This window comes from Camarhynchus parvulus, unplaced genomic scaffold (genome assembly GCF_901933205.1).
Source record: "Camarhynchus parvulus unplaced genomic scaffold, STF_HiC, whole genome shotgun sequence".
In the NCBI taxonomy this organism is placed as follows: Eukaryota; Metazoa; Chordata; class Aves; order Passeriformes; family Thraupidae; genus Camarhynchus; species Camarhynchus parvulus.
In genome coordinates, this window is record NW_022148358.1 from 170,062 (window position 1) to 188,325 (window position 18,264).

The 18,264-nt window shown below is 58.5% G+C and overlaps 2 protein-coding genes across 2 annotated transcripts; one reads left to right on the forward strand and one right to left on the reverse strand.

Moving 5' to 3' along the window:
* The first annotated feature begins 495 nt into the window (after nt 1-495).
* LOC115916634 (B-cell receptor-associated protein 31-like) lies at nt 496-9,149 on the forward strand. Its single transcript, XM_030970347.1, is given in 10 exon segments — nt 496-617; nt 732-829; nt 1,555-1,655; nt 2,575-2,719; nt 5,471-5,553; nt 5,556-5,590; nt 6,343-6,426; nt 6,428-6,461; nt 7,976-8,076; nt 8,614-9,149. Coding segments are annotated over 9 exon segments (714 nt in total). The 5' UTR covers nt 496-617; nt 732-737; the 3' UTR covers nt 8,653-9,149.
* Nucleotides 9,148-17,822, reverse strand: TAZ (tafazzin). The gene is made up of 10 exons (XM_030970346.1): nt 17,668-17,822; nt 16,268-16,406; nt 15,316-15,351; nt 15,021-15,106; nt 14,314-14,394; nt 13,934-13,975; nt 12,951-13,013; nt 12,082-12,134; nt 11,234-11,311; nt 9,148-9,479 (listed from the first exon to the last, which is right to left on the reverse strand). Exons 1-10 carry the CDS (start codon nt 17,774-17,776, stop codon nt 9,390-9,392), a joined length of 777 nt encoding a protein of 258 aa, XP_030826206.1. The 5' UTR covers nt 17,777-17,822; the 3' UTR covers nt 9,148-9,389.
* Nucleotides 17,823-18,264: the final 442 nt, after the last annotated feature.

Genomic DNA, 18,264 nt, shown 5'->3' on the forward strand with positions numbered 1-18,264 from the left:
GGACCCCTCAAGGATCCCCAAATTCTCATGGGACCCCACCCAGAATCCCCAAAATTCCCATTGGGACCCCCCAAAATCCCCTCGAGATCCTCCTCAGACCCCAAACCCCCTTGGGGCCCCCCAGGACCCCTCACGACCCCCCCAAATTCGGGGGGTCCCGGCCCCCCTCAATAAATGCATTAAACGTGTCCAGAGCTGTCAATCAATGCCGCGGGCGGGGCAAACGGTAAGGGAGGGACAATGATTGGGTCTGGGATGAGGTGGGGGCGTGGCTACGGTGAGGGTTGAACCATTGGCGTTAAGGTGTGGGGAGGTATGGGCGGTGCCACGACGAAAGAGGCGTGGCTTCGTTTTCAATCTCATTAACTTCACTAATGATTAAATTAACTGCAATTAATTTTACCCGCGTTAACGATTTCATTCCAATCGATTAAACTCGTTATGGAATTTATTAACAAATTTTTTGTTAAATTTTCCCGGGCGAGGCGTGGAAAATGGCGGACAGACGTGACGTCACCTCGTTTTTCCCCGCCTCTCGCTCTGATTCGCCGCTCCCCCAGCGGGTGGGCGTGGCTTCCCCTGTTTGCTTCCGGTTTGGGCGGGGGCGGCAGCTGAGGGTGAGGGCGGTGGGGGAGGGGCGGCCCCGGGGCGGTTTTTGGGGGGTCCTGAGGGGATTTTGGGGGTCCCGGTGCCCCAAACCGGGTCCCCATCGCTGCCCGTGCCCCCCTCAGGCCGCCATGAGCCTGCAGTGGACGGCGGTGGCCACGTTCCTGTACGCGGAGGTGTTTTTGGTGCTGCTGCTCTGCGTCCCCTTCGTGTCCCCGGCCAGGTGAGGGGAGGGGAGGGGGATAAAAATGGGGAGAGGTCCTTGAAAGTTGGGAGGGATCCTTAAAAGTGGGGAGGGGTCCCTTAAGGTGGAGAGGGGTCGCTAAAGGGGGGGGGGGGGGGCCTTAAGGTGAGGAGAGGTCTCTAAAAATGGGGAGGGGTCGCTGTAAAGGGAGGGGTCCCTAAATGAGGGGAGGGGTCCCTGAAAGTGGTGAGGGTCGCTAAAAGGGGGGAGGGGTCGCTATAAAGGGGAGGGGTCCTTAAAAGTAGTGAGGGTCGCTAAAAATGGGGAGGGGTCTCTAAAAGTGGGGGGGGGTCCCTAAATGTGGGGAGGGGTCCTTAAAAGTGGGGGGGTCCCTAAATGTGGGAAGGGGTCTCTAAATGTGGGGAGGGGTCCCTGAGGGTTGAGGGGAGGATTTGGGGGCAGGGGGGTCTTGTGGGATTGAGGATTTCCTGAGGGAATTTGGGGGGTCCTGGGGGGGATTCCCTGAAATTTGGGGGGTCCTGGGGAGTTTTTTGGAGGTGCTGGGGGGGTCCCCATTTGTGCCCCCCCCCCACTCCCTCCCACATGAAAGCAAAAAAATTCCTTAAAAAAAGAAAATTTCCTTCCCATTTGCCTGACCCTGGAACTAAAAATTTAATTTAAAAAAAATTCGGGGGTCCCTGTGGGGGGGGATTTCCCAGGAATTTGGGGGGGGGGGTCCCGAATTTGTGACCCCCACCCCTCAGATGGCAGAAGATTTTCCGCTCCCGCCTGGTGGGGCTGGCCGTGTCCTACGGGAACTCCTTCTTCATCGTGCTCATCGTCATCCTCGTGCTGCTGCTGCTCGGTGCGAGCTTGAGGGGAAATCTGGGGAGATTTTGGGGAAATTTGAGGGGAATTTGGAAGAATTTTGGGGGCATTTTTAGGGGGAATTTGAAGGGAATTTTGGGTGGATTTTGAGGGAAATTTGAGGGGAATTTTGGAAGAATTTTGAGGGTATTTTTAGGGGGAATTTGAAGGGAATTTTGGGTGGATTTTGGTGGAACTTTGGGTGGATTTGGGGGGAATTTTGGGTGGATTTTGGTGGAACTTTGAGGCAATTTTGTGTGGATTTTGGTGGAACTTTGGGTGGATTTGGGGGCAATTTTGGGTGGATTTTGGTGGAACTTTGGGGCAATTTTGGGTGGAACTTTGGGGGAACTTTGGGTGGATTTGGGGGAGTTTTGGGTGGATTTTGGTGGAACTTTGGGTGGATTTGGGGGCAATTTTGGGTGGATTTTGGTGGAACTTTGGGGCAATTTTGGGTGGATTTTGGTGGAACTTTGGGGCAATTTTGGGTGGAACTTTGGGGGACCTTTGGGTGGATTTGGGGGCAATTTTGGGTGGATTTTGGTGGAACTTTGGGTGGATGGGGCAATTTTTGGGTTTTGGTGGAACTTTGGGGCAATTTTGGGTGGAACTTTGGGGGACCTTTGGGTGGATTTGGGGGCAATTTTGGGTGGATTTTGGTGGAACTTTGGGGCAATTTTGGGTGGATTTTGGTGGAACTTTGGGGGGAATTTTGGGTGGATTTTGGTGGAACTTCGGGTGGATTTGGGGGGAATTTTGGGTGGATTTGATGGAGATTTTGACACCTTGGGGCGGAGGCTGCCTCAGTGTGTCCAGGCAGATTCGGGGCGGCTCTGGGTGGATTTTGGGGCGGCTCTGGGTGGATTTTGGGGCATCTCTGGGGGTGCCCCCCCCCGCTGACCCCCCTGGCCCCCCAGATGCCGTGAGGGAGACCCGTAGGTACAACGTGGGGGACAGGGAGGCTCTGGGCACCAGCCCGGCCGCGCTGGAGCATTTCCACATGAAACTCTTCCGCGCCCAGAGGAACCTGTACCTGGCTGGCTTCGCCCTGCTGCTCTCCTTGTGAGCCTGGGGGGGATTTGGGGGGGTCCTGGATAAGATTTGAGGGGACTTGAGAGTCAGTCTGGGGGGGTTGGAGCTGGTTTGGGGGTCCTGGAGCTGGTTTGGGGGTTTGGAGCTGGTTTGGGGGTTTGGAGCTGGTTTGGGGGGGGTCTGGAGCTGGTTTGGCTTTGGGGGTCCTGGAGCTGGTTTGGGGGGTTTGGAGCTGGTTTGGGGGTCCTGGAGCTGGTTTGGGGGCTTTGGAGCTGGTTTGGGGGTCCTGGAGCTGGTTTGGGGGGATTTGGAGCTGGTTTGGGGGCTTTGGAGCTGGTTTGGGGGGGGTTGGAGCTGGTTTGGGGGTGCTGGAGCTGGTTTGGGGGTTTGGAGTTAGTTTGGGGGTCCTGGAGCTGGTTTGGGGGGGTTTGGAGCTGGTTTGGGGGGTTGGAGCTGGTTTGGGGGGATTTGGAGCTGGTTTGGGGGTTTGGAGCTGGTTTGGGGGTCCTGGAGCTGGTTTGGGGGTTTGGAGCTGGTTTGGGGGTTTGGAGCTGGTTTGGGGGGTTTGGAGCTGGTTTGGGGGTTTGGAGCTGGTTTGGGGGGTTTGGAGCTGGTTTGGGGGTTTGGAGCTGGTTTGGGGGTCCTGGAGCTGGTTTGGGGGTTTGGGGCTGGTTTGGGGGTTTGGAGCTGGTTTGGGGGTTTGGAGCTGGTTTGGGGGATTTGGAGCTGGTTTGGGGGTCCTGGAGCTGGTTTGGGGGTCCTGGAGCTGGTTTGGGGGTTTGGAGCTGGTTTGGGGGTTTGGAGCTGGTTTGGGGGTTTGGAGCTGGTTTGGGGGTCCTGGAGCTGGTTTGGGGGGTTTGGAGCTGGTTTGGGTTAGCTTTTGGGGGTTTGGAGCTGGTTTGGGGGTTTGGAGCTGGTTTGGGGGTTGGAGCTGGTTTGGGGGTTTGGAGCTGGTTTGGGGGTGCTGGAGCTGGTTTGGGGGGGTTTGGAGCTGGTTTGGGGGTCCTGGAGCTGGTTTGGGGGGGTTTGGAGCTGGTTTGGGGGTCCTGGAGCTGGTTTGGGGGTTTGGAGCTGGTTTGGGGGGGTTGGAGCTGGTTTGGGGGTTTGGAGCTGGTTTGGGGGTCCTGGAGCTGGTTTGGGGGGTTTGGAGCTGGTTTGGGGGTTTGGAGCTGGTTTGGGGGTTTGGAGCTGGTTTGGGGGTCCTGGAGCTGGTTTGGGGGTTTGGAGCTGGTTTGGGGGTTTGGAGCTGGTTTGGGGGGTTGGAGCTGGTTTGGGGGTCCTGGAGCTGGTTTGGGGGTTTGGAGCTGGTTTGGGGGTTTGGAGCTGGTTTGGGGGTCCTGGAGCTGGTTTGGGGGTCCTGGAGCTGGTTTGGGGGGTTTGGAGCTGGTTTGGGGGTCTGGAGCTGGTTTGGGGGGTTTGGAGCTGGTTTGGGGGTTTGGAGCTGGTTTGGGGGTCTGGAGCTGGTTTGGGGACCTGGCTGGGTTTGGGTCCTCTGGTTTGGGGGTTTGGAGCTGGTTTGGGGGTCTGGGGCTAGTTTGGGGGTTTGGAGCTGGTTTTGGGGGTTTGGAGTTAGTTTGGGGAGCTGGTTTGGGAATCTGGTTTGGGGGTTTGGAGCTGGTTTGGGGGTTGAGCTGGTTGGGGTCCTGAGCTGGTTTGGGGGCCTGGAGCTGGTTTGGGCTAGCTTGGGCCTCCTGGTTTGGGGGGGGTTTTGGGGGTTGGAGTGGTTTGGGGCTGGAAAGCTGGCTGGCTGGTTTGCTCCCCTGTTCTTTGTGTCACCCGAATTTGGGGGTCCCTACCCATTGGGGGTCCCGTCAATTTGGGGAACTGGAATCAACTGGGGGTCCCAACATTTGGGGGGCCCAGGCCCTGACTCAGGCCTTGAGCGCTCAGTGCCTCACAGGCCCCAAAGAGCCTGCGGGGGGTTCAGGGGGATTTGTGAGGTCTCTGACCCAAATCTGGGGCTCTTCCCCCCGTTTTGGGTCCCTCACCCCAGTTTTGGGTCCCTGACCCCCATTTGTCCCCCCCAACTCCTGAGGCACCTCCTGGCCCTGATCTCGGCCCAGGCCGCACTCATGGCCTTGAGCCAGGCCCTCACATGGGCCCAAAGAGCTCTGGGGGGGATTCAGGGGGATTTTCAGGGTCCCTGACCCAAATCTGGGGGTCCCTCACCCCAGTTTGGGGGTCACTGACCCCAGGTTTGTGCCCCCAACTCCTGAGGCGCCTCCTGGCCCTGATCTCGGCCCAGGCCGCACTTGAGGCCTCCAGCCAGGCCCTGCTTGTACAGACCCGGGGATCTTGGGGGAGATTTTGGGGGGTCAAGGGGGATTTTGGGGGGTCCCTCAACCCAATTTGGGGGTCCCTGATCCCAATTTTGGGTCCCTGACCCCCATTTGTCCCCCACAAACTCCTGAGGTGCCTCCTGACCCTGATCTCGGCCCAGGCCGCACTCAAGGCCTCCAGCCAGGCCTCAGCCCAGCAGGCCCGAGGAGCTCAGGGAGAGCTCTGGGTGACCCAGGGGGGTCCCTAACCCCAATTTGGGGCTCCATAACCACAATTTGGGCGTCCCTGATCCTAATTTGGGGGGTCCCTCACCCCAAATTTGTCCCCCCAGCCTCTCGAGGGCCTGGTGACGCTGATCTCAGCCCAGGCCGCACTCGAGGCCTCTGGCCAGGCCTGGGGGGCTCAGGGATGGCTCTGGGCAGCCCTGGGGGATTCAGGGGGGGTTTTTGGGGATTCAGTGGGATTTGGGGGGCCCCTCACCCCCATTTTTGTCTCCCCCAGCCTCCTGAGGCGCCTGGTGACGCTGATCTCGGCCCAGGCTGCCCTGGGTGCCTCCCAGCAAGCCCCAAGCACCGAGGGCGCCAGCCGCAGCAGCACCTGAGGACAAACGACCACAAAAAGGTCCACAGAGGCCCTAAAACTGCTGGAAACAACCCCAAAACCACCTGGGATCAGCTAAAAACAACTGGGATCCCAACAAACCCTAAACCACCTGGAAACAACCCCAAAACCACCTGGGACCCCAAAAACCACCACAAAACCACCTGGGATCCCCTAAAACAGCCCTAAAACACCTGAAAACAACCCCAAAAACACCTGGGACCCCAAAAACCACCCCAAAACCACCTGGGATCCAAGCCCTAAAACAGCCCTAAACCACCGCAAAACAACCCCAAACCACCTGGGACCCCAAAAACCACCACAAAACCACCTGGGATCCCCTAAAACAGCCCTAAAACTCCTCAAAACAACCCCAAAAACACCTGGGATCAGCTAAAAACAATCCCCAAAACCACCTGAGACCCCAAAACCCACCACAAAACCACCTGTGATCCCCTAAAACAGCCCTAAAACTTCTGAAAACAACCCCAAAAACACCCGGGATCCCCTAAAAACAAAAAAAAAAAACCCAATCAGAATAAACCTCCCAAAAATCCTCAAAAAACTCAGAATAAACGGCCCCCGAAAAACCAGCACGAATCGCTCAAAAAAAAATCCGGATAAACCCCCCCCAAAAAAAAACCTAAAAAAAAATAAATTGGAATAACTCCCCCAAAAAACATCAGGATAAAACCCCAACCCCTCAGACCCCATCCCAAAAACCCTGAACTCCCTTTTTTTTTGGTTTTTTTTTTGTGTCCCCCCCCCTTCAGCAACTGAAGGAGTCTGGGGGGGCCCCGTCCCAGCGCCGAGCCGAGACCCCAAGCCAAGGTGGAGTAGCGAAGGAGCTCAAGGCCGGGGGGGTGTGGGGAGCTGGAGCTCAGCAAGAAGGGTGGGGGGCAAATTTGGGGGTTTTGGGGGATTTCTGGGGGGGTTACAGGGGAATTTTGGGGATTTCTGGGGGGTTAAAGGGGAATTTTGGGGATTTCTGGGGGTTAAAGGGGATTTTGGGGGATTTCTGGGGGGATTAAAGGGGAATTTTGGGGATTTTAGAGGCATTTGGGGTGGGTCTGGGAGGGTTAAAGGGGAATTTTGGGGATTTCTGGGGGGTTAAAGGGGAATTTGGGGATTTTTGAGGGGGAATTTTGGGGATTTTGGGGGGGGTCTGAGGGGTTAAAGGGATTTTGGGGGTTAAAGGGGAATTTTGGGGATTTTTGAGGGGGTGTAAGAGGATTTTAGGGGGTTAAAGGGGAATTTTGGGGATTTCTGGGGAAGGGGGTTAAGGGGAATTTTTGGGGGATTTTAGAGGCATTTGGGGTGGGTCTGGGAGGGTTAAAGGGGAATTTTGGGGATTTCTGGGGGGGTTAAAGGGGAATTTTGGGGATTTTAGGGGGGGTCTGAGGGGGTTAAAGGGGAATTTTGGGGGATTTTGGGGGGGGGGGGGGGGGGATTTTTGAGGGGGTGTAAGAGGATTTTAGGGGGTTAAAGGGAATTTTGGGGATTTCTGGGGGGTTAAAGAGGAATTTTGGGGATTTTTAGAGGCATTTGGGGTGGGTCTGGGAGGGTTACAGGGAATTTTGGGGGAATTTCTGGGGGGTTAAAGGGGAATTTTGGGGATTTTTGAGAGTGTTAAAGGGGATTTTTCGGGGGGTGTAAGAGGATTTTGGGGGGTTAAAGGGGAATTTTGGGGATTTCTGGGGGGTTAAAGAGGAATTTTGGGGATTTTAGAGGCTTGGGGGTGGGTCTGGGAGGGTTAAAGGGGAATTTTGGGGATTTCTGGGGGGGGGTTAAAGGGGAGGGGTGAATTGGGGATTTTTGAGAGGGTGTAAGAATTGGGGGTTGGGGGTTAAAGGGGAATTTGGAATTTCTGGGGGTAAGGAGAAAGGAGGATTTTTAGGGGTCTGAGGGGGGGGATTTTGGGGGGGGGTTAAAGGGGAATTTTGGGGATTTTGGAGTGGGTAAAAGGGGAATTTTGGGGATTTTTGGGAGGCTTAAAGGGGAATTTTAGGGGTTCTTAGGGGATTTTGGGGGGAATTTTGGGACTTTAGGGTGGTCTGGGAGGGTTAAAGTGGAATTTTGTGGAGTAAAGGGGAATTTTAGCAGTTCTGAGGGGGTTGAAGGAGAATTTGGGGGAATTTTGGGGGGCTAGAGGGGTTTAAAGGGGAATTTTGGGGAGTCTGAGGGATTTTTTGTGGGGAATTTTGGGAATTTAGGGTGGTTTGGGATGGTTGAAGAGGAATTTTGGGGATTTTTGGGGAGGTTGAAGGCCTGGGGAGAGCTGAGAGCGAGGTCCTGGGACCGGGAGGGCTTTGGGGGATTTGGGGGTGTCCAGGGGGGTTTGGGGGGGTCAGAAAAAATTCCCAAAAATCCCCAAAATCCCCCAAATTTCCCCCAAAATCCCCCCAGCCCTGGAGAAGGCCGAGAGCGAGGTGCAGGCCATGAGGCGCCAGGCCCAGGGCCTGACCCGCGAGTACGATCGGCTGCTGGAGGAGCACGCCAGGCTGCAGGTGACCCAAAACACCCCAAAAATACAACAAAAACACCCCAAAAATACCCCCCAAAATAGCCCAAAAATACCACCCCAAACCACCCCAAAATACCACAAAAATACCCCCAAAGTATCCCTAAAATATCACCAAAATACCCCTCAAAAGAGCACAAAATACACCCCGAAATACCCCCAAACCCCCCAAAATCCCCCCAGACCCCCTTGGGACCCCTTCAACCCCCCCCAAAATCCCCTCAGGATTCCCCCCCAAACCCCCAGACCACCCCCTCAAACCCACCCAAATCCCTCTGGGGACCCCCCAAACCCCCCCCCATTCACCCCAAAACCCCCAGATCCTCCTCAAACCCACCCAAATCCCTCTGGGGACCCCCCAAACCCCCCCCCATTCACCCCAAAACCCCCAGATCCCCTCCTCAAACCCACCCAAATCCCTCTGGGGACCCCCCAAATCCCTCTGGGGACCCCCCAAAGCCCCCCAGGACCCCCCAACCCCCCCCAGGACCTCCCCCCAATTCCCCCTTTTTGCCCCCCCCAGGCCGCCCACGACGGACCCCGGGACAAGAAGGAGGAGTGAGGGGCGGGGCCACGCAAGGGCACGCCCACAACAGCTACAGACCACGCCCACAACGGTTCTAACATCTGCCCTTAGGACCAGGCCACGCCCCCCAACCTCTCCCGGACCAAGCCCCGCCCCCGTGACAAGGCCACGCCTCCAACACCATTTTTGGGGGGCGTTCTGGCGTCATTTTTGGGACCTTCCACCCTTTTTTTGGGGTCCAAATCTCATTTTTTGAGGGGTCCAAGCCTCGTTTTGGGGAGGCTGAACCCCCCCCCCTTGTTCTCCCCTCTTCCCAGGGGGTTTTTTGGGGGGCAATGGGGACCCCTCCCCTTTTTTCGGCTTCAATAAAATCACCTCGGGTTGGGACTTGGTTGGTTTTGGGGCCCTAAATTCCCCCCTGGGACCCCCAAATTTCCTCCCTAAGACCCCAAATTGCATCTTGGGACATCCCAGATTCTCCCTGGGACCCCCAAAATCCCTCAGAGACCCCAAAATCCCCCAGAGACCCCCGAGGTTCCACCTTCTTTTATTGGCACCGTGCACAGTTGGGGTCTCAGGGGGCAGGACCCCCCTCTATGGGGCAGGGGCTCCACCTGGGACCCTCTGCTATGGGGTAGGACCCCCCCATTTTGGGGCAAGACCCCCAGCTTTGGGGTAAAATCCCCGTTTATGGGGCAGGAGGGCCTTGCTATGGGGCACAACCCCGAGTTGTGGGGCAGAACCCCCCAGTTGTGGGGCAGGGGGACCCCCAGTTATGGGGCGGGGTGCAGGGTCCGGGCGTGGCCCCGCAGAGCCTCGAATTCCCGCTGGACAAAATCGGTCAGAGCCTTGCGGAGCTCCACCTGTGGGGCAGAGACAGCGAGCTGTAGGGCTGGGAAAGGGATTTATGGGGTTGGGATCTATGGGGCAGAGACAGCGAGCTGTGGGGCAGAGACAGCGAGCTGTGGGGCTGGGAAAGGGATTTATGGGGTTGGGATATGTGGGGCAGAGACAGCGAGCTGTGGGGCTGGGAAAGGGATTTATGGGGTTGGGATCTGTGGGGCAGAGACAGCGAGCTGTGGGGCTGGGAAAGGGATTTATGGGGTTGGGATCTATGGGGCGGAGACAGCGAGCTGTGGGGCTGGGATCCAGGGATCCCACAGATCTCTGGGGCTGGGATCTATGGATCTATGGGGCTGGGATCTATAGATTTATGGGGCTGGGATCCAAGGATCTATGGGGCTGGGATCTATGGATTTATGGGGCTGGGATCCAGGGATCTATGGGGCTGGGATCTAGATTTATGGGGCTGGGATCCAGGGATCTATGGGGCTGGGATCTATGGATCTATGGGGCTGGGACCTATGGATTTATGGGGCTGGGATCCAGGGATCTGTGGGGCTGGGACCTATGGATTTATGGGGCTGGGATCCAGGGATCTGTGGGGCTGGGACCTATGGATTTATGGATCCAGGGATTTATGGGGCAGAGAGCCACGGAGCTGTGGGGCTGGGATCCAGGGATTTAGGGGATTGGGATCTGTGGATTGATGGGGCTGGGATGGGATCCATGGGGCAGGGCTGGGAGCTACAGATCTGTGGGGCTGGGATGAGGATCCATGGATCTGTGGGGCTGGGATCCAGGGATTTACGGGATTGGGAAAGGGACCTACGGGTCTGTGGGGCTGGGAAAGGGGAACCCACAGAGCTGTGGGGCTGGGAAAGGGACTCATGGATCTATGGGGCAGAACCCCCCAAATCTTGGGGTCAGAAACCCCCAAATCTCAGCATCAGACCCCAGATCTTGGGGTCAGAACCCCCTAAATCTACGGGTGAGACCCCAAATCTATGGGGTAAATCCCAATTCTATGGGGTAAGCCCTAAATCCTGGGGTCAGAACTCCCCAAATGTCAGGACCAGACCCCAAATCTATAGGGCAAACCCCAAATCTCTGGGGTAAATCCCAATTCTATGGGTCAAACCCTAAATCTCGGGGTCTGAACCCTCCAAATATGGGGGTCAAATCCCAAATCTCTGGGGCAAACCCCAAATTTATGGAGCAAACCTCCCTAAAACTCTGGGGGAAACCCCAATTCTATGGGTCAAACCCCAAATTTTGGGGTAAATCCCAAAACTCTGGGGTAAATCCTAATTCTATGGGGCAAACCCCAAATCCTGGGGTCAGAAACCCCCAAATCTCAGCATCAGACCCCAGATCTTGGGGTCAGAACCCCCTAAATCTATGGGGTAAATCCCAATTCTATGGGGCAAACCCCAAATCCTGGGGTCAGAAACCCCCAAATCTCAGCATCAGACCCCAGATCTTGGGGTCAGAACCCCCTAAATCTACGGATGAGACCCCAAATCTCTGGGGTAAATCCCAATTCTATGGGGCAAACCTTAAATCTCGGGGTCAGAACCCCCCAAATATGGGGGTCAAATCCCAAATCTGTGGAGCCAACCTCCCTAAATCTCTGGGGTAAACCCCAATTCTATGGGTTAAACTCTAAATTTTGGGGTAAATCCCAAAACTCTGGGGTAAATCCTAATTCTATGGGGCAAACCCCAAATCCTGGGGTCAGAACTCCCCAAATGTGGGGGTCCCACCCCTGACCCACCGTGGGGGTCCCCTCGCTGCGCAGCCGCTCCAGGAGGGGCCGGGCGCTGAACGGGCGCCCCACGACCACCGTGATGTGCTGGGGGAAATGGGCTTGGTGCGAGCAGGGACCCCAAAAATCCACCCCGAGACCCCCAAAATCCCACAGAGATCTCAGAAATCCCTACAGAAATCCCAAAATCCCAAACAGATGCACAAAAAAAAAAAAAAATCCCCATAGAGATCCCAAAAACCCCAGAGACCCCAAAAATCCTCACAGAGATCACAAAGCCACCACAGATATCCCAGAAATCCCACAGAGACCCCAAAAATCCCACAGGGACCCCAAATCCCCCTCAAAAACACCAAAATTCTCCCAGAAAAGCCAAAAGCCCCCAAGAGACCCCCAAAAAATTTCCCCGAAGACCCCCAAAACCCCCCAGAGACCCCAAAAATCCCACAGAGATCCAGAGACCCCAAAAAATCCTCACAGAGATCACAAAACCTCCACAAATATCCCAAAAATCCCAGAGACCCCAAAAATCCCACAGAGACCCCAAATCCTCTCAGAGATGCCAAAAATCCTCCCAGAAAACCCAAAAAACCCCCAAGAGACCCCCCAAATTTCTCTGAAGACCCCCGAACCCCCCCCCAGAGACCCCCAACCTCCTCGGGGACCCCAAAAATCCTCCCAGAGACCCCAAGAACCCCCTCAGAGACCCCCAAGTGTACCCCAGAGACCCCAAAATCCCCTTCACAGACCCCAAAAACTCTTAAAATACCCTCAAAAAAATCTCCCCAGAGACCCCAAAACCACTGAGAGACCCCAAAAAACCCCTCAGAGACCCCAGACCCCCCATTTCCCCTCACCTGCCCCACCCGGGGCACGTAGGGCCGATGGTTGGGGAGGACATCGCTCATCCCTGGGGGGACACAAAATGAGGGGGGGGCACAACTGGGGGACCCCTCCCCAATATCAGGACCACCCCCCCCCCCCCATGGCCATAAAATCCCCCCTGGTGACCCCAAAATCCCCTGGGACAGTGTAAAACCCCCCCTCTAGGACCCCCCAAACCCCTGGGACCCCCCCAAAATCTTCCTTTGTGCCCCCCCCCAGTTACTCCAAGACCCCCAAACCCCCTCCAGAGCCCCCCAAAACCCCCTGTGTCCCCCACTCTCCCCTCTATCTTTCCTGTGCCCCCCCAGACCCCTCCCCAAAATCCTCCCCAGTGTCCCCCAGCCCCTCAAACCCCCCAAATTCCCTCAGTGCCCCCCCCAGGACCCTCTAAACCCCCCCTGGGACCCCCCAAAATCTTCCCCTGTACCTCGAGGATCCTTACTGTGCCCCCCAAACCCCTGAGACCCCTCCCCAAAATCCCCCCCTGGTGTCTCCCCAAACCCCCAAACCCCCCAGGACCCCCCCAAAACCCCCTGAGACCCCTCCCCCAAAAGCCCCCCTGGTGTCTAACAGGCCCCCAAGCCCCCCAAACCCCCCCAAACCCCTCCCCAAAAGCCCCCTGGTGTTCCCCAAGACCCCCAGGACCCCCAAACCCCCTGGGACCCCCCCCCAAAATCTTCCCCTGTGCCTCCCCTAGGACCCCCCAGATCCCTTCTGTGCCCCCCAAACCCCACTCAGACCCCTCCCCAAAAGCCCCCACGATGTCCCCCAGCCCCTCAAAGCCCCCCAGGACCCCCCCAAGCCCCCCAGGACCCCCCCAAGCCCCCCAGGACCCCCTCACCCCCGTGCCACAGCGGGAGGATCACGGGGTCCCGGCGACACTCGGCCAGGAGCCGCCCGATGCCTGGGGGGGGATTTGGGGGCGTTTTTGGGGGGCTTGGGAACCGCCAGGGGGGGTTTGGGGGATTTGGGGAGGGGGTTTGAGGGGAGCCAGGGAGGTTTTGGGGTGAAAAAAGGAGTTTTGGGGGATCTTCAGAGCCCTGGGAGGGATTTTGGGGAGGTTTTGGGGGTCTCAAAGGGGCCTGGGAGGGGTTTAGGGGATTTTTGGGGGGGCTTGGGAACCCCCCAAGGGGATTTGGGGAATTTGGGGAGGGGGTTTGAGAAGACCTAGGGAGGTTTTGGGGTGAAAAAAGGAGTTTTGGGGGATCTTCAGAGCCCTGGAAGGGATCTGGGGGTCTTAAAGGGGCCTGGGAGGGGTTTAGGGGATTTTTGGGGCGGCTCTGGATCCCTAGGGGGGCTTTGGGGGGATTTGGGGAGGGGGTTTGAGGGAAGCCAGAGAGGTTTTGGGGTGATTGGAGGGAGTTGGGGGGGAATCTTTAGGGCAAGTTTGGGATTTTTTTGGTGGGGGGTCTGGGGAGATTTTTGGGGTCCCAGGGTTTTTTTTGGGGGGGTCTGGGGTGGGATTTGGGTTTTTTGGGGGGATTTTGGGGGTCCCAGAGGTTTTTGGAAGGTTTTCAGGTGAGATTGGGGAATTTTTGGGGGGATTTGGGAGGAATTTTTGGGGACTTTGGGGTGGGATTGGGGAATTTTGGGATCTTTTGAGGGGATTTTTGGGGTCCCAGGGGGTTTTGGGTTTTTTGGGGGGATTTTTGGGGTTTTTTTTGGGGGGGGGTTTAGGGCACGATTTGGGGTTCTTTTTGGAGGATTTTTGGGGTCCCAATGGGATTTTTGGGGGATCTGGGGTGGGTTTGGGATTTTTGGGGTCCCAGTGGGTTTTGGGGAAGGATCCAAGGGGGGTTTGGGGGTTTTTTTTGGGGGTCTCACCCCATTTAAAGCGAGCGACCTCCTGGCCCAAGTTCACTTTACCTGGGGGGGGGAAAATGGGGCTGGGGGATTCAGGACCCCCAAAATCCACCCCCAGAGACCCCAAAATCCCCCCAGAGACCCCAAAAACCCTCCCAGGACCCCCAAAACTCCCCCAGGGACCCCAGAATTCCCCCTGGGGACCCCCAAAATCCCCTCAGGAAACCCAAAATCCCCCTGGGGAGCCCCAAAAATTCCACCCAGGACCCCCAAACTCCCCCAGGGACCCCAAAATTCTCCCTGGGGACCCCCAAAATCCCCTCAAGAAACCCAAAATCCGCTCTGGGGACCCCCAAACTCCCCCAGGGACCCCTCCCAGTCGCTCCCAGTGCTCCCAGTACCCTCGGGGAACACGTGCACCCAGTCGCCCTGGTTGAGCTTTTCCAGGATGAAGTCCATCCCTCGCTGGTAAACGCCGTCCCCTGCGGGACCAGTTCAAACTGGGACCCTCCCAGTATGGACTGGGAATGCCCCAGTGCCCCCCAGTTACCCCCCAGTGCACATTAGAAGCAGCCCCAGTCCCTCCCAGTGCTCCCAGTCCCATCCCAATCCCCTCCCAGTTTGTCCCACTCACTCCCAGTCCCTCCCAGTCCCTCCCAGTGCCCCCCAGTCCCTCCCAGTCCCCCCCAGTCCATCCCAGTCCCTCCCAGTCCATCCCAGTCCCCCCAGTCCATCCCAGTCCCCCCCAATCCCATCCCAGTCCCCCCAGTCCCTCCCAGTCCATTCCCAGTGCTCCCAGTTTGTCCCAGTACCACGGCACATGAACACACAGTGCTCCCAGTCCCCCCCAGTTCCATCCCAGTCCCTCCCAGTGCTCCCAGTTTCCCCCCAGTTCCATCCCAGTCCCCCCCAGTTCCATCCCAGTCCCCCCCAGTTCCATCCCAGTTTCCCCCCAGTCCCTTCCCAGTCCATCCCAGTCTCCCCCAGTCCCATCCCAGTCCCTCCCAGTCCCTCCCAGTGCTCCCAGTTTGCCCAGTCCATCCCAGTCCAACCCAGTCCCTCCCAGTCCCTCCCAGTCCCTCCCAGTGCTCCCAGTTTGCCCAGTTACCGCGGCACACGGGCACGCAGCGCCCCAGGCTGAAGAAGAGCGAGTGCAGCTCCCGGGTGAAACAAATGTCAGCGGCCGTGGGGGTCCTGGGGAGGGGGGGAAATGTGGGGAGGGGGCACTGGGACCCCCAAACAGCCCCGGGGCACCCCAAAAAACACCCCCAGACCCTCCTGGGACGCCCTGAACTCCCCTAAAATCCCCCCGGAACTTCCCCAAACTCCTCTGGAACCCCCCCAGACCCCCCAAAATCCCCCCAGACCCACCTGGGACCCCCCAAAATCCCCCCAGCCCCTACCAGCGCATCCTGGGCAGGTTCCCGGCGGTCCCCAGACTTCAGGGACCCTGGGGGTCACAAAATCCCCGGGGCCCCCCAAAACACCCCCTGGGACCCCCCAAAACCCTTCAGACCCCCCCCAAATTCCTTCTCCAACCCCTCTAGGACCCCCATGGACCCCCCAAACATCCCCTAGACCCCCCTGGGACCCCCTGGAACTCTTCAGAACCCCCAACCCCCACCCCCGGCCCCCCCCAGACCCACCAGGACCCCCAAACTCCCCCCAAAACCCTCCGAGACCCCCCAAAACCCTCCAGACCCCCCCCAAAACCCTCCAGACCCCCCCCAAACCCTCCAGGGACCCCCAAAACCCTTCAGAACCCCCAGGACCCCCCAAACACCCCTGGGACCCCCAGCACCCTTGGGACCCCCAGCGCTCCCCCAAAACCCTCTAGGACCCCCAGAACCCCTTCAGACCCCCCAAACCCCCCAGGACCCCCAAAACCCTCCAGACCCCCCCAAAACCCTCCAGCCCCCCAAGCACCCCCAGACCCCCCAAAACCCTCCAGACCCCCTCCAAAACCCTTCAGAGCTCCCCCAAAACCCCCCCCAAAACTTTCAGCTCCCCCAGGACCCCCAAACACCTCCCACACGCCCCCAGCACCTATAGGACCCCCAGAGCTCCCCCAAAACCCTTCAGACCCCCAAAACCCTTCAGACCCCCCAAAACTCTTCAGGCCCCCCAGGACCCCCAAACACCGCGCGCCCCCAGCACCTATAGGACCCCCAGGCTTCCCCCAAAAACCCTCCAGACCCCCCAAAACCCTTCAGGACCCCCCAAAACCCCCCAAACACCCTCCAGACCCCCTCCAAAAACCCTCCAGACCCCTCCAGGACCCCCCCAAAACCCTTCAGCTCCCCCCCCCCAGGACCCCCCAAACTCCCCCCAGCGCCCCCCCAGCCCCTCTAGGACCCCCAGGTACCCCAGAGGTGGGGGTCGTCCATGCAGGAGGCGTGGTTGGACAGGGTCAGCAGGGGGGTCCCGGGCCCCCTCCTCTCCACCAGCTCGTGCAGCACCTCGGCGTTGTGAACCTGCAGCCGGTTCAGGTACCCTGGGGAGGGGTCCCGGGGTGGGGGGGGGGGGTCGTCAAGGAGGTTTAAGGGGCTTGGGAGGGTCCTCAAGGGGTCCCAAGGGGTTGGAGGAGGAATTTGGGGGGCTCTGAGGAGTTTTGGGGGTCTTGGGGGGTCCTAGAAAGGGCTGGGGGGACCCTCAGAGGGTCTCAAGAGGGGCTGGGGTGGTCCCAGGGGGTCCTAAAGGGGTCGGAGGAGGAATTTGGGGGGGGTCTGAAGAATTTTTGGGGGTCCTGGAGGGGGCTTGGGGGGGATTGGGAGGGTCCTCAGGGGGGTTGGAAGAGGAATTTGGGGGGTCTTGGGTGGGTGTGAAGGGTTTTGGGGGTCCCTCAAGGGGATGGAGGAGGAATTTGGGGGGTCTCGGGTGGGTCTGGAGGATTGGGGGTCGGGGGTCCCAGAGGATCCTCAAGGAGATTTAAGGGGGTTGGGGGGCTCCTCAAAACGATTTTGGAGATTTCCTCAAAAGGTTTTCAGAGGTTTTGGGGGAGTTTCCCCTCAGAAATTGGGATTTTGGGGGAGTTTCCCCTCAGAAACGGGATTTTGTGACGAGTTTCCCCTCAGAAATGGGGATTTTGGGGGGAGTTTCCCCTCAGAAATGGGGATTTTGGGGGGAGTTTCCCTCAGAAACGGGGATTTTGTGACGAGTTTCCCCTCAGAAAATTTTGGGGAGTTTCTGGGGGATTTTGGGGGAGTTTCCCCTCAGAACCGGGATTTGGGGGTCTCTCCTCATAACGGGGATTTGGGGAGGGTCTCCCCCTCAAACCCAGAATTCAGGGGAGTTTCCCCTCAGAAATGGGATTTGGGGAGAGATTTTCCCTCAGACCCGAGATTTTTGGGGCGGGGGGAGGGGTTCTTTCCCTCAGAATGGGGTTTTGGGGGGGGTCTCCCCTTCAAACACAGATTTTTGGGGGGGGTCTTTCCCTCAGAACGGGGATTTGGGGGGAAGTTTCTCCTCACAAGGGGGATTTGGGTGGGGGTCTCTCCCTCAGAACGGGGAGTTTCGGGGCAAGGGGGGATTTGGGTGGGGGTCTCTCCCTCAGAACGGGGATTTGGGGGAGGTTTTCCCCTCAGACCCGGGATTTGGGGGGGCGGTTTCCCCTCACAACCGGAATTTTGGGGGGATTTCCCCTCAGAACTGAGATTTAGCGGGGGGATTTCCCCTCAGTCCCGGGATTTGGGGGAGGTCTCTCCCTCAGAACCCCAGAATTTTGGGGCGGGGTTGGGGGGGGTCGGGTCACTCACGGGTCCACACGCAGCTGTAGGTGCCCACCAGGCCCGTGACCACGCGGCTCGCCAGGGCCCAGCGCCGCGACGGCTCCGCCGGGAACGGCCACTGCACGGCCAGCGGCATCCTCGGGGGGGGCACCGGCCCCCGGCCCCCCCCGGGACCCCCAAAATCCCCCCCGGGACCCCCCAAAATCCCCCCCGGCCCCGCCGCCCCCGCCGCGCTGCCGTAAAGCGCGCCGCACGCCCCTCAGGCTGTCGTACAAGCCGCCGTCAAGCGAGGCGCGCTCCGAGCAGCGCCGTGGCGCGGCACAGAGGAGGGCGCGGGGGGGATTCGGTGCTCACGGAGCCGCCTCGGAGGCACCGGGAACCCACTAGGGTCCCCCATAAATTCCCTCAGGACCCTCCCGGGACCCCCGGCCCGCTGCCGTAAAGCGTCCCGCTATGTAGTCGCAAATTCGGCGGGCGGGATGACCCGGGACAGACAAGAGGAGCCGGGTGGAGCGGCCAATCCCGGGGCGCTCCGGAATAACCATAAAGAGACGCGTTCACCACGCCCCTTTTGCATGATCACCCAATCAACGCGCTCTGCTGGAAGGCGGGAATTACAGACGA

Excerpts from the sequence above, each read along its gene's own strand:
- TAZ (XM_030970346.1), bottom strand. The coding sequence starts at position 17,776 with ATGCCGCTGGCCGTGCAGTGGCCGTTCCCGGCGGAGCCGTCGCGGCGC. Across the intron at positions 16,407-17,667 it reads CTACAGCTGCGTGTGGACCC|GGTACCTGAACCGGCTGCAG; the intron begins GTGAGTGACCCG and ends ACCCCTCCCCAG. Across the intron at positions 13,976-14,313 it reads GGTGCACGTGTTCCCCGAGG|GTAAAGTGAACTTGGGCCAG; the intron begins GTACTGGGAGCA and ends TCCCCCCCCCAG.